Source organism: Typha angustifolia, chromosome 4 (assembly GCF_048772165.1).
Source record: "Typha angustifolia cultivar Huaian chromosome 4, ASM4877216v1, whole genome shotgun sequence".
Classification (NCBI taxonomy): Eukaryota; Viridiplantae; Streptophyta; class Magnoliopsida; order Poales; family Typhaceae; genus Typha; species Typha angustifolia.
The window spans coordinates 10,306,516-10,334,447 of NC_133242.1; the positions used below are offsets into that span (position 1 = coordinate 10,306,516).

At 39.0% G+C, this 27,932-nt stretch overlaps 4 protein-coding genes across 5 annotated transcripts; 2 read left to right on the plus strand and 2 right to left on the minus strand.

The window, feature by feature from the left end:
* Window positions 1-4,251: 4,251 nt before the first annotated feature.
* Window positions 4,252-7,432, minus strand: LOC140758589 (cysteine-rich receptor-like protein kinase 6). 2 transcript variants are annotated; one of them, XM_073094800.1, is made up of 7 exons: window positions 6,551-7,432; window positions 6,111-6,227; window positions 5,811-5,944; window positions 5,465-5,675; window positions 5,074-5,311; window positions 4,836-4,986; window positions 4,252-4,744 (listed from the first exon to the last, which is right to left on the minus strand). In XM_073094800.1, the coding sequence occupies exons 1-7, from the start codon at window positions 7,410-7,412 to the stop codon at window positions 4,415-4,417; spliced, it is 2,043 nt and encodes a 680-aa protein (XP_072950901.1). In that variant the 5' UTR covers window positions 7,413-7,432; the 3' UTR covers window positions 4,252-4,414. The 2 variants fall into 2 exon arrangements, with proteins under 2 accessions (XP_072950901.1, XP_072950900.1); XM_073094799.1 differs by having other exon boundaries at window positions 6,111-6,233.
* A 7,056-nt stretch (window positions 7,433-14,488) lies between these two features.
* Window positions 14,489-18,318, minus strand: LOC140758588 (putative cysteine-rich receptor-like protein kinase 20). Its single transcript, XM_073094798.1, has 7 exons — window positions 17,357-18,318; window positions 17,120-17,224; window positions 16,813-17,006; window positions 15,672-15,882; window positions 15,345-15,582; window positions 15,105-15,255; window positions 14,489-14,944 (listed from the first exon to the last, which is right to left on the minus strand). Exons 1-7 carry the CDS (start codon window positions 18,198-18,200, stop codon window positions 14,636-14,638), a joined length of 2,052 nt encoding a protein of 683 aa, XP_072950899.1. The 5' UTR covers window positions 18,201-18,318; the 3' UTR covers window positions 14,489-14,635.
* Window positions 18,319-19,295: 977 nt separating this feature from the next.
* LOC140758660 (antimicrobial ginkbilobin-2-like protein) lies at window positions 19,296-22,841 on the plus strand. Its single transcript, XM_073094901.1, has 5 exons — window positions 19,296-19,738; window positions 19,822-19,837; window positions 22,332-22,531; window positions 22,606-22,689; window positions 22,823-22,841. The coding sequence occupies exons 1-5, from the start codon at window positions 19,296-19,298 to the stop codon at window positions 22,839-22,841; spliced, it is 762 nt and encodes a 253-aa protein (XP_072951002.1).
* A 41-nt stretch (window positions 22,842-22,882) lies between these two features.
* On the plus strand, window positions 22,883-27,647 carry LOC140758586 (cysteine-rich receptor-like protein kinase 19). The gene is made up of 7 exons (XM_073094796.1): window positions 22,883-24,159; window positions 24,581-24,685; window positions 24,763-24,950; window positions 25,484-25,694; window positions 25,785-26,022; window positions 26,113-26,263; window positions 26,349-27,647. Exons 1-7 carry the CDS (start codon window positions 22,917-22,919, stop codon window positions 26,655-26,657), a joined length of 2,445 nt encoding a protein of 814 aa, XP_072950897.1. The 5' UTR covers window positions 22,883-22,916; the 3' UTR covers window positions 26,658-27,647.
* The last annotated feature ends 285 nt before the right edge of the window (window positions 27,648-27,932 follow it).

A 27,932-nucleotide genomic window follows, 5' to 3' on the forward strand; every position in this document is an offset into this window, starting at 1 on the left:
ACATTGCGACTATTTTATACATGCAACGAGATCTTTTGACCAATTAAACCTTCATATGATGTATTAATAAAACTTGGAAATGGAAAAGAAGAAGCCCATGTCAGTCAAAGACTATATATACTAAGTGAATTACTGATCATTAACCAGAGGTAGTGGTTTCTCAGTAGATTCGAGAAATGAGGAGTTGAAATATTGCAGGATGATATTTTAAAATAAATCCAAATAGCTGCTCGTTATAATGTGGATAAAAGTATTGTGATAATTATAAGAATAAGTATATTTGACACACAAGTTGGTTCCTTGTTTGATATTCCTATGTGATTAACTTGTTAATTAGAAGGTCAATACCGTATAGTGATGTACTAAGAGGCACACTAGTTTGCCATGGCACAAGCAGTTAGAATCATTTCATATTTCAGTACGTCAGATTAAGATCATCATACTTCATTTACTTAAGTGGAAGTTAACAGATTATAATGACACTTTGAATAAGATAATCCCACTTGATTTAGTAAAATGGATTTAGAATTTTAGATGGTCGTTAAGGTTTTTTAAGAAAAGAATAAGATTGAAGAGAAAGCTTGCAGCCTTTGACCAAGCACATGTTTTTTTCCATTGGATTAGGTGGCTATCTTGCTGGATTAAGACGGAATAGAGTTGGATTTAGATGAGGTCAAATTCTAACTAATACCAACATGATCAATTATTAATCAAGTTGAAATATATATTAAAATCGTTTATCTGCTATTAAAAGGACCAATTAAAGGTCACCAAATTTTGCGGTGTTGTTTTCTAGCTCAATTCTACAAATCGTTCAAAGTGCGTTTGAATGTCTAAGGAGCGTTTGCATTTACCGAGAATTATAAAAGAGCATCCTAATGCACTCAGGCAGTCGTTCGAATGCCCCACAGAGTTTTTCTTTCGTAAGTCAATCCTATAAATACCTTTAAGATGGGTTTAGGGCAAACTAATCAATAGGCTTTTGAAAAACAAAACATACCTATTGTATTTGGAGAGATTGAAGGCTTGAAAATAATTATATTTTGCATATCTAATAGTGGATTGAAGATTCATATTGCCCGTGGAAATAGGCACATCGTCGAACCATGTAAATCTTGTCTCTTATTTTCTCTTCTTTGCGGTTTGCAAATATTTGGGGTTCTTACCTGTGATTGTCTTAGATGATTATTGTTTTCTACTTCTAACATTGTAATTGAGTTTGCCTAAATTGGTTACCATTAGCTTTGCTAATATTTGGTTAATACCATCTATTGCTATTCTATTTGTTCTTGTATTGGGTTTAGGATTTCTTTCGCTTCCGTACCTATTGATTGCACAAGAAGTGGTATCAGAGTCGAAGGTTTAAACTTGGATTTGGAGATAACATTAGATTTGGTATATTGATTTGCAAAAAATGTCAAAATCATCCAAATCTAGGAAAATTGTTTTAAATGCAAAATTTAAAGTAGAGATGGCAATATAAAGTAACGAACATCTTGTTTCAACAAAAATTGGACATTACATTAGAAGAGAAACCTAAAGAAATCATGGACAAAGAATGGAGAAAATGAACCAACAAGCTTGTAGCACCTTTCGATTGTGTTTAGCAAAGGACCAAAAGTATTTTGGTATGAAGGAAAATCCAGTAAAAAATTTGTAAAAGAAATTGGAGATAAATTCATAACAAAGAGTATTAAAAATTGACTCTATTTGAAGAAGTTCTTCCATTTTCAGTACAAAGTTGAAACGCCTATAACCGAGTATTTGAATTCCTTCAATAAATTACTTGCTGATTTGCAAAATATAAATATTGAGATCTTAGATAAAGATAAAACGTTGGTACTCTTGAATACATTGCTAAATACCTATAACCACCTCACTACTACTTTGCCATATGACAAAACTATATTTATTATGATGATGTTGCAAATGCATTGATCAATAATGAATATTGAAAATTAGATAAACAAGCAGCTAATAAGTTATCATTAGATGCATTGACAGTGAGGGATAGATCGAAGAACAGAAAATATGTGAAGAGAGGCAGATCTCTTTCAAAGACAATGAGTGCATCTTCAGATAGAAAATACCCGCAAAAGACCAATGTTTCTATTATTGCAATAAAGGGTATTGAAAAAAGGATCATTTCATATTGAAGAGCAATGAGAAGAAACCATAAAAAGGAAATATGACACATTTGGATGATAAGGATTCAAAGAGTTCATTAATAGATTTAGCTCATACTTATGACACGGATGAATAGATTTTTAGATTCTGAGTGCATATATCATATATGTCCTAATTAGAATTGGTTTTCTATTTTTGAGAAATCTCATGTAGGGTTGTATCATAGCCAATGACGGCCCTTCTAGAACGAAAGGCATTAGCACAATCTGCCTAAAGCTTCATGATGGATTAGTGGAGGCGATGACAAGTCTTTGTCTATGGTAACATTGTAGAACGGATACTAGACATACCAAATAATACAATTGATTACATACATGTTGGGAATGAATTATCGGATTGCTAAAATGCAAGACAGTCAGCAAAATAGAGCACACACAAAATTTACGTGGTTCACCTAAATTAATCTATGTCCACGAGTTGCTGCAAATCTTTCACTATGGGAAATTACAAGTGTTTACAAACACTCTTGTCTCACAAACTCACGAAGCCCAATTTTCACCCTTGAAATTTTTTATTTCTCAATTTTCTCTCCTTCTAGCTTATTATTGCTAAGAGCTTTTTTTTTCGAGATCAAACTCTCTCTCTCTCTCTCTATTATGTAGAGACTAAGATAAGGAGTCTATTTATAGGGCCACAACAAGACTTCCTAAATTTCAACAATTTCACTTGCAAACTTTGATATGTTCTCCTCAAATCTTGGTTGTTTATTTTGACCAAGTGTGTTTTTCTTCACAATACACTCTTGCAACATGTTAAAATCTGTTAAAATCCCTCATGCACTGCATCAGTCCATAGATCTTATTAGAGCTAGTATAGTTCATCACTCCGGTTGTAAGAATTCGCGGTGAGATGCCATAAACTGCCTTGTTAATAAGAGAGTCTATCAAAATGCCTAATTTCTCATTGAATAGTTCCAACTGCATAGCGTTTGATATGCTTGTCCAATAGTAATAATAAGCTCTTCTATCTACTGTGCCGAAGAAGTACTTGTCGGAGTAGAGAAGGAAGCAGTAGTAATGCCATATCTCCAAGGACATGCCGCTAGGGCATACTTGAAGGATCTCTTTTATGACGGTGTTTTCCAGCCAATCTTAATTATAACAATAACAAGCTGTCTACTAACAATAATTCAGAGGATACAAATAGGATTAAATTTAAGCACTCTTAATTATAATTTAATGAGAGTTTTCCAACCAATCACCTTCTTTACGTTTGCCAAACAATCACTCTATTTTCTGTACTAGAGTAGACTTAGATTTGGATTAATGTTTGACACTTTTGTAGCTAGATATTTCTTGCATCTTTTTATGAATTTATAATCCAAAACCTATCCAACATTTACATCTTGAGCCTCATACATGTTTTGAACTTTATTCTGAAAAAAGAATTCTTTGATATAGAAAATAATGAAAAATAGAATACCTCATTAAAGGAAGAATCTGTTTCGATGTACATCATGAGGATGAATTGTGTATTTTGTTACTAATCATATTCTCTCGACTCTTAGATATTTTTTCTTTTAAGTTGAGATAAGAATAGATTTTTCAGTACATGCGTATCCTAAAAATGTTATAAAGCACATTAAAACGCATTATAATTACGCCGAAAAAATATGCTTATATATATATACATAAAGATTGTGGAAAGGTTTTTGTAAGATCATATAAGTACAATTTACGCTAATCATGGATAATATAGTATAGACTAATCTCTTAGAGAATAAATTAGACTAATAAGAGATATAATTAAACAATAGCAAAAGAAATTAAAGAGAACTAGAAGTGTTTTGGCTTGTGAGGCATGACATTCATCCCTCTCATCACTGAGTGGTTTGCCATGGAGCTTCCAAAACCCAACCAAACCGTAGTACCTCTATTATCCAGTGATAACTCATGCTCCTCATATTGATATATGATTAAAATAGAAATGTCAAAGGGTTTAAAATAGAGAAAGAGATATAGAAGTGAGGAAAGGGAGAAACCAAAGAAGTTGCAGCCGTTCTCATTTAATACAAAAGAGGAGGTTATGCCGCCTCTTGCAAAATTGTGGGACGTTACGCCACTATTATAGAGGTAGTTGAGATTTTTCATCCCGTTTTATTCTTCATTTTTAAATTTTATAAATCTAAATTTAAATTTAAATCCAACATTCTTTTCTTTTGTTTGATAAAGAACTCAGGCAAACTCATCATTTGTTTTATTTCAGAGAAGGTCTCATAGCTGCACAACTATCTAGGTTCAAGGTCTGTAATTGACACCTCATTTCGTGACGCTACTGTAGACTTCCTCAACCTCTGGTTGCGTCTAACACCATGTGTTTCTGAGACGATGCTTCTCTGTCTGATGCAAAATGCAGGTCTTGAGGGAGCTTTAAGCGACACAGTCTCGCTGCTAAGCATCACGACGACCATCGACATGTTAGGCCTCTCAACTGGGTCTTCCTGAACACACAATAGTCCAATATGGATGGATCTCAGCATCTCACTTCTTGAGTAATGGTTGCCCGAAGATGGATCAATTAGTTCTGTAGTTCTCCCTGCTCTCCAGTGCTCCCATGTCTGCATTTAATTTCATTAACTTTGCATATAAGGCTATATCATATGAAACCCATTAATGTTAGGTCTACGAACTTTATAGGTAGGTACTCACATAGCTCAAGAGGTCTTCACCCTGCTCAGAATCAAAGTAACCATTGTTTCTCCTTCCGGTCACAATCTCTAAAACTAAAACACCAAAGCTAAATACATCTGATTTGGTCGAGATATGCCCACGCATTGCGTATTCTGGTGCCATATAACCACTGCATTGGACCTGAACTTGTTATCTAAAGTACACTCTGTAACTACCTGTGATCAGAATAAGGATAATGTTGAAGGTTGCTACTTACAATGTCCCAACAACCCGGTTTGTGATGCCTTGAGTTTGGTCCCCTCCAAAAAGCCTGGCTAGACCAAAATCTGCAATCTTTGGGATCATTTCCACATCTAACAGAACGTTGCTTGCCTTGAGATCACGATGAATGATTTTTAGCTGCGAATCTTCATGTAGATAAAGGAGCCCTCGAGCAACTCCATTGATGATCTTATACCTCTTTCCCCAATCTAATTGGCTTCGTCTCTCATCATCTATGATTCAAATATAACAATTGGCTAAGTTATACATAATTTCTAGCCGAAATGATTTTAAAGGCCTGTTAGATTAATGGTATACTGAATGCATAAATTTCCATTAGGCTAGCTCATGACAGGGTAAATTAAGATGTGGCGGAAAAGTAGTACCAAAAAGAATGGTGTCTAGGCTTCTGTTAGGAACAAATTCATAGACAAGCAACTTCTCTTGCTCCTCTACGCAAACACCTAAAAGCCTTACAAGATTCTTGTGCTGAAGCTTGGCAACCAAAATTAGCTCATTTTTCAGCTCTCCTAGTCCTTGCCCTGAATGCCTTGATAGTCTCTTCACTGCTATCTCCCGTCCATCAGGGAGGAATCCCTGAGCAAATTAGAAGGTTAGCAGAAATGACATGTATACATGTGGATAACTAGTCCAAATCAAATAAGAATGGATATTATCTATAATAATCTGCCTTTGAATTACAATTGTTTATTAAATTAGCTATTATGATACCTTATAAACTGCACCAAATCCCCCTTCTCCAAGTTTGTTGAATTCGGCAAAGTTAGCTGTTGCAACTCTCAATGTTGACAGATCAAGAAGCAGTGACTCAACACTTCCGATATCCTCTGTGTGAGATTCATTTACTGAAAAGACAACAGACATCATCTCAATATCCTAAATAATACTGATATTATAGTCACAAGTATATTTGTTGATGGGCTCTGAATTTATGGTAAAAAAAAATTAACATGGGAGACCATCTTAATTAATAGCTTGTCGTCAGAGCAGCTAATTCTACCAAAAACGTACTAGTATTTCTCCTCACTGCTTTCCTTCTTCTTAAGTAGATTACTAACAGAGCAACGATGAGAGCCAATGCAGCAACGACAGATATGACAACAATAGCAATTACTTTTGTAGCTCCTCCTGTTCCTACACCAGAAGTAAATAATACCACTTAGTGTTTCTGTTTCAGAGAATTAATCTATAATAAAATGAAGTGCCAAAAGATATCACTTCTTGGTCATACATATTCAACATGCATATATATATATATATATATATATATATATATATATATATATATATGGTAGAGTGTGAATAATAGATATAAAAGCAAAATTAATACAGGTTGTTTTGATAAATTTCTCTCGAATTCTTTTCTGAAAATTTAATGTAAAGTTCGAGATACACTGCAACAACCACATTGAAGAAAGTGAGGTAATTTAGGATTTGCTAACATAAATTACCTCCGCCTGTCGTATTTGATGGTGTAGCACCTGACGGGGGAGAAACAGGAGCAACCGGTGGAGGCGATGATAACTCGTCGGCTGAGGTGATATTGTAGAAAAGATACGAGTCAAACCGAATAATACAAGTCCCTCCGTACACCCTCGCTCCTGTACTGGCGTTGCAACAATATGAAATTGAACTGACTAATGAAGAAAGGCAACTGTAGCATTCTTCGTTGGAAAGGTCCATCGTGCACTGCACCAGCCCATAGATGGTATCAGAGCTAGTATAGTTCGCCATTCCGGCTGCAAACATTCGCGACGAGTCACCATAAGCAGCCGTTGTCATAAGAGAGTCCATCAAATTGCCTAACTTGTCATTGAATTGTGGCAGCTGTGTAACCTTCGATTCAGTTCGATCACGGTAATAACTTGCATCTACTTGGCCAAAGAAGTCCTTGTCGGAGTAACGAAGGATGCAGTAGTCATGAAATATATCCAAGTACGACCCGTTGGAGCATACTTGAAGGCTCTCTTTTTCGATGGTGTTGAGGCACGTCCTGCATTCATCTAGGCTCAAGTCACCTCGGCATTGGGCGACGCCGTAAACTTCGTTGGGGGATTGGCCTTTCGTGTTGTTGGAGAAGCCGGAGATGGAGGCAGCGGAGGTGAGGGAGGATAAGAGGAGATCGCGGTTGGCCTTGAAGGAGGTGCTGTCGGTTTTGTTCGGACAATAGTAATACTTCAGAGAGTCTGGATCTAGTGATTTGGTTCTGGGCGTATGAAGTATGATGAGGAGGAATAATAGGAGCAGCAGCTTCGGCAAATTGGAAAAGAGAGGTAACACCATTGTTAATTGCCTTGCACCAGTCTTGTTCATGCGATGCGAAGAGATAAGAGGTGTTGGGACAAATGAAAGACTTCAGTCTTCTCATATCCGCCAAATAAATAGCATTAAAACATCATCGTTGTCCCTACACGCTTCAAATTGCATATTATTTATGTTGACTTATAAGCTTATAAGCGCCCATAAATTTAGTATATTATTCTTCATCACTTGTCATGATTTAGTGTTGACTGGTCTCACGCTGCATTTCTTGCTTTCTAAAGATTGACATTGTTGACCAGTCTCACGCTGCGTTTCACGATTCAGTGTTGACCGGTAGGAGTGGCAAAAATTGACCTACCTCGATAACTCAAACACGTTAATTCGGCTCATAATTGAGTTTAGATTTAATTTAATCAGGTTCGAGTAGTCAATTCAGCTAAATAATAATCGGGTCGTGTTTAAATTTATACCCTTAATCCGTGTTGACCTGTTTAAGTATACGGGTCGAGTCGAATAACCTCATCAACCAGATAACTCGATATATATATATATATATATATATATATATATATATATATATATATATATATAACCAAAGTCTAAGCCTAACTCACTCACACCTTACTCTCTTCAAATGTCGCTGCTCATAGCCTCCCACCTTAGATTTCATCTTCTACCTAGCTTTCCCTCATAGCCATTGCCCTTCACACTGGCCTCAAATAGTCTATGCCGGCCTCAACTCCTAGTCTAATCTCCCACTCCCTCCCTTAGTCTCTCGTGCCGCCGTCATCATTGACCCACTCCTAAGGTTTCAAGAGCTCCTCAACTCATCAAACTCCATCCATCTTGCCCTCTTCGAACTGGAGATCCCTCCGGTCCTCTTGACCTCCTCCTATTGACCGGTCATATTATCCCGTGTCTCACAATGCCAAACGGACCACTTAATCGTAAGTGTACACAAAATTATCTCTCCAATTTTTTTCTCAGATCCAACTTTTTTTACACATGTTGCACGTCTTAAATTAAATACTAGGTAAGTGAGAAATCCCCAACTGGGATAGAAACTTTTAAATATCAGCTATTTACACAAAAAAATAATAATCGCTAGACCTTTCATAAAAACCACTTTCTAGTTAAATGTCATTCACATATAAATTGCTAATTAATTCAATGATTTAGGAATTTTCTAATCTCTTTCAAATTTTCATCGACTTATATTAAAAAATTATTGCCCTGTCAGCAATTTCTAACACACTCAGTCTTAAATTACGCACATTAAAAAAAATTGCTAAGTATACAACATGAATTATACACATGGTAAGAAATTACATAACCTTAAAAAATTCTATATAGTTAACCTGCAACCTAACCCCCTTCAATACATTTTTTGCCGAGTCATACGTCAATTCCATACCACTCATTTCTTTGTATCCAAGTTGCAAGGCTACGGTCAATGGTATCCAGCATTAAGCCGATTTTATTTCTGCAGCACGTCATTGCTGGTGCATTCAGCATCCAAGTTGGTACCTCTCTTCTGATTAAATTTGCTTGAACCTACGCACAAACATTTGGACCACTATGTAAAAAAACATCTGGACACACATATGTATCTAAACACTAGGCAATAATTTCGCTCGTTCGCTTAAATGAAAGTCGGAAGAAATATTAAAAACGAAAGCAGGTATGAAAACCAAGATTTTAATATGGAAAAACCCAAACACGAAAAAACCACGAATCTAAACTCAGATCAAAACCAATCACTAGAATAGTAGCGGTTACAAGACTGACTCACAAAACAACCCGTCGATCCAAACGACTTTGTTCTTCTCAATCTTGCTTGCTAGAAACCACGATTCACTGCTTCTCGTGATTGAAATCCAACCTCAGTAGACTTCGAGATTGATCTTTCGTCTAGATAACCCTTAAGACGAAAGATTAAGATTTGTAGATGAGAAGGACCTTGTTAGTTGAAGAAACGATGTAGCATCCAAAAGTCCCTTTCAATAATACTTCTTCAACCACCCTTTAGTTAGGGCATCACAATACTTATATATGATCTCCAAGATAGAGCTAAATCCAAGTCTTATCATACTCACGAAAATCTAATAAATTGCAAACTTCATAGGTACGTTCGAACGCAGCCTGGGTGCGTTCGAACGGCCTAACTTGATCTCAGGTGCGTTCGAACAGGTCTAAGTGCGTTCGAACGCGACAGCTTGAATTCTTCAGGTTGCGTTCGAACGCGTTTGTGAACGCTGCTCTCGGTTTGTGTGAACGCAATACCCGCGTTCGAACGCGTTTGTGAACGCAACTCTCGGTCTGTGTGAACGCAGTACCTGTGTTCGAACGCGTTTGTGAACACAGCTCTCAGTCTGTATGAATACAGTTTTCGCGTTCGAATGCGTTTGTGAACGCACCGCGTTCGAACGCGTTTATGAACGCGGTGTGAACTCAATAACTTTTCTCCAATAATCTTGCAATTCTTCAAACCAGAGATATTCTAGACTTATATAAAGCTCATATACATATAAAAATACACTTAGAATATTTTATACACAATTGTCAACAATTAAAAACCTAACACTATGTATTTTTAACCAAATTAGATTTATTTTAAAATTTATTTTCAAAATAGATAACACTTAAATTTAAATATTAAAAGAAGTCTATTTTACTGTAGTTATAAATAAAATATTTAATCATTAAGTATTTTAATAAATGATTAATATTTAAGTATTTTCTTTAAGCAGTGACCATCCTAGACTAAGGAATATGAAGTATTATCTAGAACGTTTTAATAAAAACGCTGATAAAACTAATATTTTATTTAAAAAATACTGATTTTATTAGCATTTTGAGTAAAACGCTTACCGTCAACAATAGACTACTAGATGCATTACAGTTGAATTTCCAAGATGCATAAAATAAGAATCATAAGATTGAAGTTGAAGGCAAGTAACTTAAATTATAAAATGGTCATTTGAGAATCCAAAGCATAAGTTGAAGAGAATAACTTGAAAAAGTAAACTAGCAATGACATAAGCTACATTGCATGAGGAATTAAATTGCAGCTCATGAAATACAGAAAAGATATTTATAGGGTCTAGCCGAAGCCCTGTGAAGTCCTTGCACATTTTGCTCCCTACAAATTATAGATTTCATTTTCATAGGGCATGTACAACATAAACTTGTTGAATAACTTACATTTACTAAGACACTTAGACACAGACACAAGAAGTAGAAATTCATATTATCATTATGAATTCAACCAGAACTTTGTGTTCTTCATGAACTCTCGTTAAAAAATTGAGCATTTGAGCACGCAAAATCAGACCTTGTTAATTCACCTATGTAGAATTTGTCAAACGAGAAGGATCTCTACAACAAAGAGGAAGTAAGGGAGAATGGTATGCGAGAATCTCTCATTCTATCTACTATTATTAAACATAACTAACCTTATTTTAGTAATGGATTGAATAATTTATGAGTTGGAAGAGGTTTTACCTAGTGGCTGGCAAGGATGCAATATGACCAGTGGATAGGCTACGATCGATGAGGATGCAATCCGACCGATGGATAGGCTGCGCCCAACTAGTCCTATGATCGATGGGCAGTACGTGTTGAGATTGAGATGAAGGGAACAAAAAAGAGAAGCACTTGGATTGGAGAAATTAGAAAATGAGTGAGGAAAGGGAAAGAGGTATATTTGCCTATAAAGAGAGATAGATGACAAATAGCTCCTTAAGTTGCGAGGGCTGCGATCGACAAGGGCTATGACCGATGAGATTTGCGACTAGCGAGGGTTGAGATTCATTAAGGCTGCGGCCTGGCTAGGTTGTAGAATTGTTGAAGAGGAAGAGGAATTAATTGGGAATTCAAGACTGATTAATCTGGATTGATTAATTTCCAAATTAATTGAACGATTGAGATTAATTCTAAGTTAGATTTAGAAATGGTGGATTCTCCAATCCCATAGTAAATATTTTGTATGACTTTAGTTATTTAAATATCTCCCACCGGAGGTTCCCCTTTTGTCGGGTAAGTTTAATTAAAATTTGGTTAATTAATTTGCTTTTCCTCAGGCTCTTCTCTTCCTTGCGGTTTTGCCAAAAATCTGATCGGTGGCTGGCCTCGTGCCTCGTCGCATTGGTCTGACAGGCTACTTTCCCTGGCTATTCTCTCTCTAAGTACCCCTAATAGGTACCTTGAGCTCTCGAGGGAGGCTACACACTATAGTCTCCCATTGCTTTTGTTGGGAGCTATATTTTTGCCGGTTTGGCTACCTAACCAGTGGGTTAGCTTCCTTTTTGCAAGGAGTTGTTGTGGGTCCCAAATTTGAGTCCTTGCAGTCAGAGTTGCCTACGGCCTCTCGCCTTAGACATTGGTCTTGGCGAGGACGATTCTCACGTCGATCACCTTTAACGGTTGGACTTCCCCTTGGCTACCTTGTACTTACCGAGGGGAAGGTACTGATAAGATCAGTTGAGACTATTAGCTATCAGGACCATCAGCAGCTCCTCCACCCCCACAAGCAAATGGTTTGGTTGGTTGTGGGTGGTCATTGGCTCCTCTGTCGACCAGTCGGCACCATGGGTGCCTTCCTCGATTGATAGGGTGTCACCTAGCATGTAGGCCCAGCTGCCAGCGATAGTGCTCGTTGGTTGCCCCTTCCGTCCTCCTCAGCTAGGCTGGGTTAAGGAGGAGGGGTGGTTGGATGGGCCAAGCCCTACCTAGGTGGGTTAGGGCCTAGCCTTGGGTTGCTTGGGGCGAGTTGCAACCTAGCCCGAGTTATTGGCTAAGTTGGGCTACCAACCTAATCTAGCATGTGGTGGGTTGGGTTACATGCGACCTAACGTAGGTTGGTGGTAGGTTGGGTTGCTGCCTAGGCTCCTAACCCAAAATATTTGTTGGTCGGGCTGTGCCCCATCCAATGTTAGTTGTGGATTAGACTGCAATCCAACCCAAGTGGCTTTTTAGTTAGTTTGGACTCAGGGTCCAACCTCGGTAGGTAAGTGTTATGGCCTTTGAGTTAGTGGCAGCCCATCATATATTTTTATTGGTATATCATATATATATATATATATATATATATAAATCAACATTAGAGGGGCATTTAAGTAAACGAAATTTATGTGCAGAAAAATATTAGAAGACTTAAAATAGTAGAAAAGAAAGAAAAAGAAAAAGAAAACTCCTAAATCGTCCGTGTAAGCGAATCTAAACATTCTAAAATCATTATGATCTGTAGAATGATTTCCGTTGATGTCAAAGTCGACTATCATCTAGACATGATCATTAAGCCCGACCCATTTTAGATTTGTAGAATGATTTCCTTTGATGTCAAAGTCGACTATCATCTAGACATGATCATTAAGCCCGACCTGCTCAAACTCGGCCCAAGCCCAACTTAGGCCCGGCCGGACCCGAGCCCAATATAATAGTAGGCGACATGGGCTAAGCGCCTTTGCCCGCCCAGCTCGGCCCGAAAGCCCAATCCACTACTCTCATTTATAGCCCAATCTACTATTCTCATCTATAGCCCAACTCATAATGTATACATATTCATATAATTATTTTAGTACGATATTCGATATTTAGTAAACTATATATCAATATATAAATATGTTTCTATGAAAGATAATTAAAATATCTTCATATAAACCCATTAAACTCGGCTCAATAAAATATAATATTTTTTATATTTAACCTATTATGTTAAAGCCATTATACTCAACCTAAACCCAATACTTAATGGGCTAGTGGACAGTAACGGGCTAGAATATTCTAGCACGGCCCGAATGATTGGTGGGTCAGACCGTGAACAAATATTTAAACTCAGTTAGCCGCCAGCCAGAACTCGGTCCGGTTCGCTCGATGATCACATCTACCATCACCTCCCCCGTTCTCTTACAACTACAATGTTAATATTAGTATTATTTTATATAGATCGATTTTAGGCTAATGTTTATGGGTAGAATTAGAGTTTTTGACCAAACTAGACCCCTTCTTATTTTATTTTTATCAAAAATATTTCTAAAATTTATTATCAAACGAGGTCTAATTCACTGTAGCCATAACAAAAATATTAAACTAATCAGCTTTTTTAAAATATTAATCAGTTCAATATTTTTATCGCTAGATAATTTTTGCCTTAATTACTGAAATATTAAGTTAAAAAAATATATATAAATAAAACACTGATAAGTTTAGACAATGCTTAGGGATGAAATACTAATTAGTTCAGCATTTCTATTAGAGTTATATTAAATATTAAACACTATTTAATAATAAGTTTAAGTAGTACTCCATTTGGATAAAGAAAATGTGGAACATGAGAAGACATTTTGGTCAAAAACTCAACGTCACGATTCGCTCTCCATGAAGCATAACTAACTAATTCATTTTCTATCCACTAAGGATATTTTGATATTTTACAATAAAATCTTACTAATTCTTAATATAATTTTACTATTCTCCTTCACATCATATTCAACTTTATATCACATCGAATAAAATTAAATACTATACAAGTTTATAATTAAATATCATAATAATTTATATTGGTATATTTTTTCTTATAGAGTATCGTAAATAAAAAAGTATAGCTATGATAGTATAAAAGTTACGCTTCACTTTGCATATAAGATGATGAAGTAGAATTACGAATCTCATAAAGTAGTATCCCAAGGTGGTTATGAGTGCTCATATGTTGTTTGTTTTTATATACACTTAGTTTTATTGGACGTAAAAACATAATCTTTTAACCTTCCATGAGAAGGAAGTAATGTAAAATGTGTAAATAATATTATAATTTAATGAAAAATATGATACTCATACGAATACAGCGTCTTAAAATACATCAATCCTCCAAATTCGGAATGCTAATACAAAATCTAATCAAAACAATGAAAGAATTTATATAGACTATTGGGCTCTTATCTAAAACTATAAACATTTCATTTGTGTTTTAAATCCATATAAAACAGTGTTAAAAAAGAAATCTTAGGCATCTTGTCTGGAGTAATTTATATGTGCTCATTATAAATAATGTTTGTAAGATATAATTCAACAATTGAACTTAAATGTATAAGTGAAGAGACTGTATATGTAAGGGAATATTAGTCCTGTATGGTTGTGGTCATTGACACAAACCCATCTTTTATTCTTTTGGATAATCCAGGATACACTATTTTACCAAAATATATTCATCTTTTTTTCTGCCATCCAATATAGTTTGTCAATCTTGACATTCAAAACAACAATTTGAATTAATATTATCGACCATATGGAGTTGTGATTGTCACATCATTTACACTACAAGTTCCTGTTTGGTCTAATGCTTCCTCTGCTTCAGATGTGATCCTCAAATTGAAGAAAGCTGGCTGCTTAGGATGAGGCAGAGTAATACTCTCGTTACTTAGCATTGCAATGACATTGGACATAGTGGGTCGATCCACAGCATTCTCTTGAACACACATTAATGCTACATTAATGCTTCTCTCTATCTCAACTTTGTCATACCCATCACTTAATGATGCATCTATAAGTTCGAACCATTTGCCCTCTTTCCATAGCTCCCATGCCTAAGACAAGTTTTATTATACTTATTAGCTCAAAAGTAAATCACACACAGGTATATGTATACTTCTCAGTATCTTTTTTGAACAAAAAGCTAGCAAAAGAAGGAAGATAGTTAATCAACCTATTGGTTGTAAATAATAAGAAGATTGTTACAGTACTCACGTAACCAAGGAGGTTTAAATGGTTGCCATATTGATGAAAACCTGCATTCCTCTTTCCGCTAACTATCTCTAGTAGCAAGACGCCAAAGCTAAAGACATCAGACTTGATTGAGAAAAGGCCTTCGAAAGCATACTCAGGAGACATGTAACCACTGAAAGATGCATATCAAGTTTACAGGTGTTAACATAAATATACTAGCTTACAATAAATAATATGCTTGCAAGATTGAGCTTTACTTACTATGTACCAACAATTCTGTTTGTGTTTGCTTGGATCTCGTTCGAACCAAAAATTCTAGCCATGCCAAAATCTGATATCTTAGGGTTCATATCGCGATCCAAGAGAATGTTGCTGGCTTTCAGATCCCTATGGATTATACGAAGTCTTGAGTGCTTGTGAAGATAAAGAAGCCCGTGAGCTATCCCTTCAATAATATGAAACCTCTTACTCCAGTCTAAGAGTGCTCCTCTTGTTTGGTCTAGCAAAAATTAAACATAGCTGAGGACAAGTCTAGAAGATAAATACAAAATATTTGAAGTTGAGAAGTATTGTCTAGAGAGAACAAACCAAAGAGGAAGAAGTCCAAACTTTTGTTTGGCATGTATTCATAGATCAATATTTTTTCTTCTCCTTCAATGCAGCACCCAATAAGCGAAACGAGGTTTCTATGCTGAAGTTTTGCTATAAGTTGGATCTCATTCTTAAACTCTACTTGACCTTGGCCTGAACGTGTAGAAAGTCTTTTAGCTGCAATCTCAAGCCCCTCTGGCAATTGACCCTGAAATATTTTGAGAAAACACATTCAGATAATGTCAACTATCTAGGATATCATAAGTTAGATTTTCTTTTTCTTTGTTCCTATCAAATTTTTTGGGAAAATATATTGGCTTAATTATACTTAGATCCATGAACTTTGACCCATTGTCACATACATTCATTAAAAAAAGTATATAACACTAAGACCCCATGAACTTTTCAAATGTTTCAAAATGGCTATTTTGTTAGCCCACCATTTGTTTTCCTACACATTTGTTCTGTCATTTGTGTCTATATTACCCCCTAACTTGCCATCCCAAGCTTATACTAGGATACGTATACTCTCATCTCTAATCTTCTTCAACCATTTCTCTATTCTCCTCTCCTTAAAATTTTTAATCTTTTTCCTCTCAAACCCACAGTATCTCTCAACTTCTCTCCCCCTTCCAGTCCTCACATTTCTCTCTCCCAACTCTAACCCAATTCAAATGCTATTGTATTGTTGTTCACAATTTCTCTTCTCAGTCTTAATTTCTATTATTCGTCTTAATAGGACCTAGGGGGATTCATTTCCTTATACTTGGCAAAGTTTTCTATCCCATAAAGATTGGGCCGAGTATGTACTTGCTGTTCACTACCGCTGAAATTTGATCCAGATATCTCTTGAAATTAAGGTTCCAAGTTCTTTTTTTCTTCACTTCCATTACATCTGTATGTATGTATGTATCATAGTTAGGCCTGGTTCTTTTCTGGCAGTGAACGACGACAACGATGGCAATCGCCTTACCGTGAAATAGTAGAAGATGCAACGAGCAGTACCTAATCACAAATTTATTATTGATAACTTAATTCTTCAAAATTTCAACAACTATGCCAATCATTCTTATCTAGAAATTAACGAGATCGTGTACTGAAATAAAGATGAGAATATATAATAAGAGATGTGTATTACCTTGTAAACTGGTCCGAATCCACCTTCTCCAAGTTTGTTTTCAGGGGAGAAATGGTTTGTGGCATCTGCTATCTGGGAAAAATTGTACAGTGAAAAATCTGAGCTGCTGCTCTCTTCACTCTTCCAAAGCCTACTGGCTTCATTGGTTTCAATATTAAGAAGCTGCGTTTGATGTTGTTTCTCTTTCTCTTCTCCTGAATCATTGGTAAAGTGCATTTCAATGTTAGAAGTGCAACTAGCTACTCCAGATAGAGAAGAGAATGCGGGGGGGGGGGAGTTAATATCAATGATGTCCCCATAAACTTACTTGCTCGTCTTTTTCTTCTGATCCATAGAAAGCAGAGAAGAGATAAAGAAAAGAGTAATGCAAGAGATGTAGTAGTTATGATAATCCAGAGCTTATTCTTTCCACCTGTACGAGGAAACAGAGGCTGAAATCGTCATCATTTAATAGAAGAACAAGATGTATATCCACTTGCATATTCTTCAAGTATAAAGAATCTTCAAGATGTTAAAGCTGTCGGCCTATTAGTCTATTACCCACCAGTTCTTGAGTTGCCTGTCGGAGCCGGCGAAGACATCTTTAGCATCGACTCCCCGTAGTAGAAGGGATGCACTTCGTACCTCAAATTGCATCTTACTCCCAGGGCTCGCCCTCCTTGCCTGCCATCGAAGTTCATGAGTGTCTGGTTTATAAGATCCTGAAGGCACTTCTGACACTGCCCGGTCGACAAGTCCGGAGTGCATTGGGCGAGACCATACAGTGTCGGAAAATCGTCGGTGATGTTCATCTGGCCCGTAGCGAACTTGCTCGTCTGATTCGCCGCCAAATCTGAGATATTGGATAAAAGCGTATTGATCGCTGAGTTGTAGAAGCTGTGGTTGGCTGCACTCTTGGGGTCGTCCCACCCGGCAAACCTTTGGTTGGTGTCCCAACCGATGGTCTCCGGAGCGTTGTCGGTGGAGGAGCGGAAATCTCGGTCGGAGTACCGGAGGAGGCAGTCGTCGTACCAGATGACGGCTCTCTTGTAGTACGGACAGAGCTGAACGACGCCGTCGAAGGCGGCGGCGAGGCACGAGCGGCATAAGGTAGTGTTGACGTCTCGGCGGCAGAGAACGAGGCCGAATACTTGATCGGGAGCAGCGCCAACGGTGGCATCGGAGAAGCCGCCGGAGACAACGGCAGAAGAGGAGAGAGAAGGGAAGAGGAAGCTGATCAGGTTGGATTGGTAGGAGCTGTTGGAGGTGTAATTACTGCTGTTTTTCTCGCCACATACTCGATAGAAGCGATCGTCAGCGGAAGTTGGAGAAGACCAGTGAGTGAGAAGAAGGGGGAAGAAGGTGATAATCAGAGCGGCGGAGGAGGCGGCGGGTAGAAGGCTAAACATGGTAATTTTGCGTAGAAATGGTATGGTTGGCCGTGGGGACTGGAGAGGCTTACCATCCCAGAAATTTAACAAGGACTACTAGTTGTTGACTTCGTCAATATGAAAGAAGAGTTTATTGACTTTGGAGTAGACTCTGTGGGTGGCTGGAACTGATATAAGCTTCTGATATTTTATTCCCAACTTGTTCTTTTGGTGGAACTGATATTAAGCTATGAAACGAGGAATTATCTGGATGGTGATTGGAAGAACCCGAGAGACTTTTCAGTCATATCAATATTTTCTGGAACCACTAGTTGAAGAAGAGTAGGGTGGCAATCTGGTCACGTCCCCTGCATGTTGGACCATAGTTATGCAAATATAAATATAATATATTTAATAAACAGATCAGAATTAAAACTAGACTTTTATTAGTTATCTGATAGCTATAGATGTTATCATAGTGAAGAAAAACAAACATAGCTCAAGATTTAAGATGTTAGAGGGGAATCTTCCTAAAAATGCCTGAAATGTATTGAAAAGAAGGGTGAGGAAGAATGCCTGAAATGTATTGAAAAGAAGGGTGAGGAGCATAGGACGTTTCTAAACATACATGACAGCTGACTCATAATTGCTATCAAACTAAGACTCCTTTCGTTCATAAAAAAATATCTAGACACATGTATGTATCTAAATCCTAAATAATAATATCACTTATTTATTTACGTAAAAAGTGAAAGAAATATTAAAAAATAAAATTAAAGATGAACGCTAAAATTTTAACATGAAAAAATCAAAACGGAAAAAAACCACGGATCCAAACTCGGATCAAAATCAATCACTAAAATAATGATAATTACAAAACTAACTCACAAAACAACTCGTCGATCCCTACAACTTTGTTCCTCTCAGTCTTGCTCGCTAGAACTCACGATTCACCGCTTTTCGTAATTAATATCTAATCTTAATAGCCCTCGAGAGTCGTCTAGATAGCCCTTAAGATGAAAGTTTAATGTCTTGCATTAGAATCGAATTTATTGGTTGAAAAAATAATGTACCCTCAAAAATTCTCCACCAATTGCTTCACCAACCACCTAAAGTTACTGAAGCACCGTCACTATGCCCATCCCTCTCTTCTTCTCCTTCCTCTTCTTCTTCTTCTTCCTCCACCCTTCTCTCTCCTCCGCCGATCCCTTCTACCACTTCTGCGATGACAATGGCAACTACACAGCCAACACCACCTATGCCACCAACCTCAAACAGATCCTCTCCTCCCTCCCTACCAACGCCTCTCGTTCCTCTGGCTTCGCCAAGTCCACCGTCGGTTCTACCTCAAACATAGTCTCCGCCCTAGCCCTCTGCTGCGGCGACACCAACTCCTCCTGCCGCTCCTTCCTCGACCTCTCCTTTCAAGAGGCTGCCCAGCTCTGCCCCTTCTACAAGTCCGTCACCATCTACTACGACCTCTGCCTCCTCAGCTACTCCAACCAACTCTTCCTCTCCTCCACCGATAACTCTCACCAAGTCTTCGCTTGGAATGTGAACAACATCACCGACAAAAGGTTTGCAGGGTGGGACCCCAAGAGTGCAGCCAACTACACCTTCTTCAACTCATTGATCAATAAATTGTTGACCAATATAGCAGATTTGGCGGCGAATCTGTAACACCCCAAAATAAAAAATAAAATAAAAAATCCCGTGACGCACGCGCCGAGCACGTGCGTCACAGGCACCTGCCACCCCCCACCCCCCCGCGCGTCCTCTCTTCTCCTTCTTCTTCCCTTTCCCTTGCCGTGCACGCTACCCTGCTCCCACCGCCATTAAACCCCATCTTCCCCTCCTCGATCGCACCATTTCTCCACCTCGCTACCTCTCTCCATCTCTTCTCGTGGGTTGCCGACGCCGGAGCCGCCGAGCTTGCCGACCAGCCCCCTTTTCGGTAAGCCCTCCTCCCCTTTCCCTTTTTCTTTTCCCTATTACTTCCCTCCTCAGCCTCGTGCTGTGCCGGCCCTGTGCTGTGTCGCCGCCGTCCCCGTGCTGCCGCCGGCACCGTCGGCCTCGTGCCGTGCCGCCAGCGTCACAGCCCCTCGGGCTTTTCGCCCTCCTTTCGTCTCCTCCCTCGGAAGAGGAATACCGAGGGAGGGTGGGGGGGGGGTTGTTTAACCCCCCATACCCCCCTTTTTGTGGGCTGCAGTCTGACGCAGCCCACCAACCAAGCCTTTGGTGGGCTGTGGTTGGACCCCAGCCCATTTCGGCCAAACTTGTGGGCTGCAATCCAATTGCAGCCCACCTTGGCCCCTTGCCTATTGGGTTAGGTTTGAACCTAACCCAATAGGTTTAGCCTAGCCCTTTTGGGGCCATTTGGACCCTATAACCTCGTTTATCTTTTACACCTGATTTAATTAGCCTGATCCCTCGTAATGATAATTTAGTATCATGTGAATTTTAGGATAACATAAGACTCGCCCTAGGAGACTCTTGACTCATGTAATTGCCAACCATAAATACGCTAATAAGATAATTAATTCTATTAGTTCGCTAATCTTACGTATGGCTTACTTGCGTGAATTAATAGGATTGACACCGCGTGACGAGGATTTTGGGTTTCCGGAGGAGTCGGCTAGCTGACGAGTTTTACTATACGGTGGAGACCCCCCAAGGTGAGTAGAGTTATACAAATCTAGAATAATATAATTACAGTCATTATACCTGTCATGACACTGTAGGAAATGTCAGTATTAATGCATGCAGTTAATACACCATGTTATATCCTTGCCTATGTGGTTATTGATAACTTGCTCATCATAACATTATGAGAATGTTAATGTAGTATAAACATTAGTGCGATAATGCTTTATATGTGTCCTGTATGGTATACTATTGCATAGATGTATGATTGCTGTGAATATAGAATGTAATGATCATGATGACTATAACATGCTTTATACACTCATAGACACTGCACCACTTCCACCTATTATTAGTAGTCGAATTCTGACTATGCAGTACCCTTACTCACTCAGCCCAGGGTTAAGGGCAGAGTGTATCTTATATAACTATACTATTAGCAGCCTACACCTGAGGTCGGGAAGCCTGTGTGGCATTCAGGTAGTTATACTGCATAGTTAGGACTAGATTATGATGATAGAAGAATATGATTGTGAGGCGGGGATATAACTCTAGCGGTACCCGACGACGCAGGGTTAGGGCGTCTGTGGATGAGCCAAGGGCTCCTGATTCTCCCGCTGAGAGCGGTGATGATTTAGAGAGAGTGAGATACGGGCTTACGACTGGGGTCCTTAGTCTGATGGCCACAGACAACCGGTCACATGTAGTGTCGCCATACACGTGTAGGTGACATTATCGCTAGATGTGTATATATCCCCCCTCGATGTATGAGATGATGGATGATTATGTGATGGATGATTACTTCATGAGAGTATTTGCCCTGTGTGGTGAATAGCTCAGTGAGCGATGATAAGTATGATTAATGCTTTGGTAGGCATGAGATGACTAAACTGCTATTTTATTGCTATGTATAACATGTAAAACCTATGATTGAGATGTGTACGAATAAGAGATTGTATCCAGCTTTATATCTGTGTGAACTTATCATGATACGTTTAGGAACTAGCATGTTCCAGGATAGTGACTGGTAATCTTTATCGATTGCATTGATTTAGTAAATTGTGGTAAGTCTTTTCAGTAAGCATGTCGTTATCATTAGCAAATATAGGCATACATTGGATATACACATATGTTTTCATTATTTTTAGATTGTTGGATCCTACTCGCTGGGCTGTAAGCTCACCACCTCGTGGTGGTATTATTTTCAGAGCTAGGGGACGAAGGTGCGGGTAGCGAGGAGTAGCTGCTTTTCCCTTTTCAATATGTATGTTAGTTGTGTTAAGCCCCTGCAAGGGCATGGTGATGATATTGTATTTTGAACTTAGCATTGTATTTTGGATGTATATTTGGAAGGCTTGTTGTGGCCTGTGGACTTGTATCCGGACTCTTATAATTGAGTTTATTTATGGTGAAATTGTGTTGTTGTGTGCCTTGTGAAATCCTTGTACTGACAGGTCATGTGATGCACCGCGTGGGGGGAATTACCCACGCGGTTTACACGTGTATTTGAAGATTTGGGTGTTTCAGAATCACTCGACAAGCAAGTTCGCGACGAGCGAGATGAACATCCCCGATACTTTTCCGACGCTGTATGGTCTAGTCCAATGCACACTGGACTTGTCGAATGGGGAGTGTCGCCAGTGCCTTCAGAATTTAATAAACGAAACGCTTAAGTATTTCGACGGTAAGCAAGGAGGGTGGGTTCTCGGATTAAGGAGCAACTTGCGGTACGTAGTGCATATTTTATACTACGGCGATCTGATGGTAAGGATTTCATCGCTGGCTCCGATTACCCCAATAGGCAACTCACCAGCTCCTCCGCCTTCGACGGTGCCTCGTTCTCCACCGGGCAGCTCACCGCCATCACCGGTTGCGCCTCCTTCAGGTAAGTAAAAGATTTTTTTTTATGCAAATGCCCGGCATCTGGCAAATTCTTATATGGTTTATTCTGTAAATGTCTCCTGTTAACGGAGTCTATCATTGTCCCTTTCTTTCTCGAAGTATTGTTTACGTTTCAGCCTTCCACTTCATAACTAACTATCTATACCTCTTCTCTCCCTTCTCCCTTCTCCCCTCTCCCTCCTCCCACCTCAAACAAAACACGGCGCAACCATGACCATGACCAAGTCCATCCCTCTCCTCTTCTCCTTCCACCTCTTCTTCCTCCTCCACCCTTCTCCCTCCTCCGCCGACACCTCCTACCACATCTGCGGTAACACCGGCAACTACACTGCCAACAGCACCTACGCCACCAATCTCAACCAGACCCTCTCCTCCCTCCCTACCAGCGCCTCTCGCTCCTCCGGCTTCTCCAAGTCCACCTTCGGCTCCGGGTCAAACCAAGCCTTTGCCCTTGCCATCTGCCGCGGCGACACCAACTCCTCCTCCTGCCTCTCCTGCCTCGACATCGCCATCCAAGAAGCCCCTCAGCTCTGCCCCTACTACAAGTCCGTCACCATCTACTACGCCCACTGCATCCTCAGCTACTCCTCCAATCAAACCTTCCTCGACGTTTTTGCCCCCTCCGACTTCCCCCAGTACTTCTGCGACGACTCCGGCAAGTACACCGCCAACGGCACCTACGCCGCCAACCTCAACAGGCTCCTTTCCTTCCTCCCCGCCAACGCCTCTCTCTCCTCCGGCTTCTCCAAGTCCACCTTCGGCTCCGGCTCAAACCAAGTCTCCGGCCTCGCCCTCTGCCGCGGCGACACAGACACTTCGTCCTGCCACTCCTGCCTCCACCTCGCCATCCAAGAAGCCCTTCAGCTCTGCCCCTACGTCAAATCCGTCACCATCTACTACGAACTCTGCCTCCTCCGCTACTCCAATCAAATCTTCCTTTCATCCACTGATAATTCTGATGAAATCTTGTTTTATAACACCCAGAATATCACAGACGAAAGGTTTGCAGGGTGGGACCCCAAGAGCGCAGCCAACCACACCTTCTTCAACTCAGTGATCTATACGCTGTTGACCAATATAGCAGATTTGGCGGCGAATCACTCGACGAGCAGGTTCGCGACGGGGGAGATTAACATCACCAACGCTTTTCCGACGCTGTATGGTCTAGTCCAATGCACACCGGACTTGTCGAATGGGCAGTGTCACGAGTGCCTCCAGGATCTTATAAAAGAAATGATCGAGGTTTTCGATGGTAGCACAGGAGCGCGGATCCTAGGAGTAAGGTGCAACGTGAGATACGAAACGTATACTTTCTACGACGTCGATTCGATGGTAAAGATTTCATCGCTGGCTCCGATTATTCCAATAGGCAACTCACCAGCTCCTCCGCCTTCGACGATGCCTCGTTCTCCACCGGGCAGCTCACCGCCATCACCGGTAGCGCCTCCTTCAGGTATGTGCTCAATTTTACCCTGAAAAGTTACGCACATACATAAAAGTGTTTCTAAATTTGATAACAAATTAGAAGCAAAATCATTCCAAATTTATTAAATTAATGAAGTTAGGCTTATCTACAAGGGATGCTAATGTAATCCAATTAAACATTTTAAATATGAAAAAATATATATATATAGTGTGAATGGACACCATTATTTTCAAATGAGGGCTAACAAAACTTAGAGTTATTTTTTTATGGTCATCTTCTTATTTTTTATTAAAAAAAAAAGAAAAAAAAGAGTTGTTTGTAATGGTCAGGAAAACTTGTCCAAACAGAGGTGTCGTGGAAAACTAGGTAAATCTCGATCATCTTTGAAGATTCATCGCTTCAAATATTGTTCAGTTGGTCTAAATTTAGTCTCTCTTCTCTTGTGCAGGTGGCAAGAGCAAACTCTGGATTATTATCACTACTACTTCTCTCGCATTACTCTTTTCCTTCGCTCTTCTTTGTTTTCTATGGATTAAAAGGAAACGACGAGCAAGTAAGCTTTTCTTCTCTCTCTAGGTGGAATTGCTAGTAGTATTTCTAACATTGAAACGAATTATATCAATGATCCAGGAGAAGAGAAAAAGAGAGAACTTCAAAGAGAGTTTAATATTACAACCAACGAAGCAAGTAGGCGTTGGAAAAATGAAGACAGCAATTCGAAGTTTTCTTTGTACAATTTTTCTCAGATAGCAGATGCCACAAACCATTTCTCCCCTGAAAACAAGCTTGGAGAAGGCGGGTTTGGTCCAGTTTACAAGGTAATCTATATTTTCCTTAACATCGTTTTCTTAGAGTTACTTTTTCTCATCAAGCTAATCTTCCAACAAGGAATCATTTATGAGATTTATTAATTTCCTTCTTCTACAGTAGGTTGATAGTTGGAATTATGTAAAACTAGACTTTTATTAGTTATATGATAGCTATAGATGTTCTCATAGTGAAGAAAAACAAACTTAGCTCAAGATTTAAGAGCATAGGGGAATCTTCCTGGAAGAAGCCTGAAATGTATTGAAAAGAAGGGTGAGGAGCATATAATTGGCCCAGCTGGGATAGAAGACTTTTCTAAACATGCAGGACAGTTGACTCATAATTGCTATCAAACTAAGACTCCTTTCTTTCGCATATTGGATATGGAACTACTAACTGATTATTAGCAAAGGTATTAATTAGGGCCATATATGTATGTGCATATATATATTTTTCTGAACAGGATGAGTAGGAATAAAGACTACCAACTGATCATTTCTAGAAATTGGCATAATATGACTTTTAATTTAACAAAATATTCCAGGGCCAATTGCCAGATAGGCTTGAGATTGCTGCTAAAAGACTTTCTGCACGTTCAGGCCAAGGTCAGGTAGAGTTTAAGAATGAGATCCAACTGATAGCCAAACTTCAACATAGAAACCTCGTTTCGCTCATTGGGTGCTGCATTGAAGGAGAAGAAAAGATACTAATCTATGAATACATGCCAAACAAAAGTTTGGACTTCTTCCTCTTTGGTTTGTCCTCTATATTTGACTTCTCTATTTCAATTTTTTTTTTGTATTTTCACTTTCAAACTTGTCTTCATCTATGTTTAATTTTCCTAGACCAAACAAAAGGAGCACTGTTAGACTGGAGTAAGCGGTTTCATATTATTGAAGGGATAGCTCAAGGACTTCTTTATCTTCACAAGCATTCAAGACTTCGTATCATCCACAGGGATTTAAAAGCAAGCAACATTCTCTTGGATCGTGATATGAACCCTAAGATATCAGATTTTGGCATGGCTAGAATTTTTGGTTCAAATGAGAACCAAGCAAACACAAACAGAATTGTCGGTACATAGTAAGTATAGCTCAAAACTTGCTAGCGGATTATTTATTATAACTTAGATATTTGTGTTAACGCCTACAAATTTTGATATATGTGTTTTAGTGGTTACATGTCACCTGAATACGCCTTTGAAGGTCTCTTCTCGATTAAATCTGATGTCTTTAGCTTTGGTGTATTACTTCTGGAGATAGTCAGTGGGAAAAGGAATGCAGGTTTCTATCAATTCGGCAACTCTGTTAACCTCCTTGGCTATGTGAGCATCAAATAGATTAAACAAGTATTTATATTGTTGTTTCTTACTTATTTAAGATCTATAAGTGTGCTTAAACTTATGTCAGGCATGGGAGCTGTGGAAAGAGGGTAAATGGTTTGAGCTTATAGATGCGTCACTAGGTGATGGGTATGACAAGGTTGAGCTAGAGAGAAGCATTAATATAGCATTAATGTGCGTTCAAGAGAATGCTGTGGATCGACCCACCATGTCCAATGTCATTACAATGCTAAGTAACGACAGTCCAAGTCTACCAGATCCTAAGCAGCCGGCTTTCTTCAATCTGAGGATCGCAACTGAAGCAGAGGAACTATTAAACCTAACAGGAACTTGTAGTGTAAATGATGTGACAATCACAACTCCATATGGTCGATAATATTAGTTTAATTGTTACTTTGTGATTGAGAACATATAACAAATCGAAGTTTGTCTTACAGAGAAATATCCATAGGCATATATACCCCATGTCCTGCCATCTGAACACATATGTTACCCCATGTTTGCCTTTTAATTTTACCTGACGAATGTATTCAATGCTTGATTTGGCTAATAGACATAAGAAATGCTTCGGATCCTTTAAATACATGTTTTATTATGTTGTAGGGATATACCTACACATATTTTTCTTTCTTAGTTCAGAGGTCCGACGTGGATAATTAAAAATCAGGAAGTATATGTAAAAAAATGTGATAGTTTAAGATGCTCAAATGTAATTATTCAATTATTAGAGAAGGTAATGTTTAGCAACATACGTTACTCTTTTTTTCTTTATATTGTTCTTTTTGCGAACACTCTTTTACCGCCCCCATGGGAACCTCAATAATAACTAATGATTTAAAAACATTATTTGATTGCTATGTCACATGTGGAGGGTTGTATCTTTGTCTTTTCTTTTGATCAAATAGTTCATAGACAAGCAATTCCATCTACTCAAATAAGGGGGAAATAATTTAGAGAAGCCCCATTACTAGGACAGCATGAAGAAAGGAGCATGAAGCCCAATGGGCGAACAAGATCTAAAGGAGACAACACCCACAGCACAAACCTAGTATCAGCTAACTGTAGCTTCATTACAAACTGACGAGGGTCTTGAAGCAGTATAACTATTGGCTACCAACATGCCAATACCAACAACTCGAGGAGGATGATACTGCAAGGCAGTAAGGCCGATGGGTATGAAGCTGGAAGGACTGCCAAGGCAATAAGGGAGGAGCGATGAGGAAAACTAGCAAGGCAGTGATGGAGTGATGGGGTGGGAGTGGCAAAGGAGATGGGTTAATGCTATGAGGAAGTCACTATGTGGGTGGCATGGTAGTGAGAATAGAGCAAACGGTGGAGTAGGTGACTACTCCAGGGTCGAGCTAAGGCAAAGCTGATGGCGGAGACTAGTAGATCCTGGCAAAGCTAGAGAGAGGGATGGCTACAAGGTACCGAACTAGCAAAGGGTGGAGAGAGAAAAGAAAAAAAGAAAAAGGAGAAGAGAAAGGGAAGGAGGGAAGGGAGAAACTCATAGAGGAGAGGAAAAACCCAGCTAGGAGAGTGGAGGGAAGTTATACACGATGGTAGGGAAAGCCAAGACAAGGTAAGAAAGAGCCCCAAACCCTAGCGAAACTCTCTACTAGGGTCAACTGTTGAGTATGGAGGGTTGTTT

Excerpts from the sequence above, each read along its gene's own strand:
- LOC140758588 (XM_073094798.1), bottom strand. The coding sequence starts at position 18,200 with ATGTTTAGCCTTCTACCCGCCGCCTCCTCCGCCGCTCTGATTATCACC. Across the intron at positions 15,583-15,671 it reads TTTGGACTTCTTCCTCTTTG|ACCAAACAAGAGGAGCACTC; the intron begins GTTTGTTCTCTC and ends AATTTTTGCTAG. Across the intron at positions 14,945-15,104 it reads ATTTAAACCTCCTTGGTTAC|GCATGGGAGCTATGGAAAGA; the intron begins GTGAGTACTGTA and ends AACTTGTCTTAG.
- LOC140758589 (XM_073094799.1), bottom strand. The coding sequence starts at position 7,412 with ATGAACAAGACTGGTGCAAGGCAATTAACAATGGTGTTACCTCTCTTT. Across the intron at positions 6,234-6,550 it reads ATCAAATACGACAGGCGGAG|GAACAGGAGGAGCTACAAAA; the intron begins GTAATTTATGTT and ends CTTCTGGTGTAG. Across the intron at positions 4,745-4,835 it reads GTGAAGACCTCTTGAGCTAT|ACATGGGAGCACTGGAGAGC; the intron begins GTGAGTACCTAC and ends AATTAAATGCAG.
- LOC140758586 (XM_073094796.1), top strand. The coding sequence starts at position 22,917 with ATGACCATGACCAAGTCCATCCCTCTCCTCTTCTCCTTCCACCTCTTC. Across the intron at positions 24,686-24,762 it reads TAAAAGGAAACGACGAGCAA|GAGAAGAGAAAAAGAGAGAA; the intron begins GTAAGCTTTTCT and ends TCAATGATCCAG. Across the intron at positions 26,023-26,112 it reads AACAGAATTGTCGGTACATA|TGGTTACATGTCACCTGAAT; the intron begins GTAAGTATAGCT and ends TATGTGTTTTAG.
- LOC140758660 (XM_073094901.1), top strand. The coding sequence starts at position 19,296 with ATGCCCATCCCTCTCTTCTTCTCCTTCCTCTTCTTCTTCTTCTTCCTC. Across the intron at positions 22,532-22,605 it reads GGATTAAGGAGCAACTTGCG|GCAACTCACCAGCTCCTCCG; the intron begins GTACGTAGTGCA and ends TTACCCCAATAG.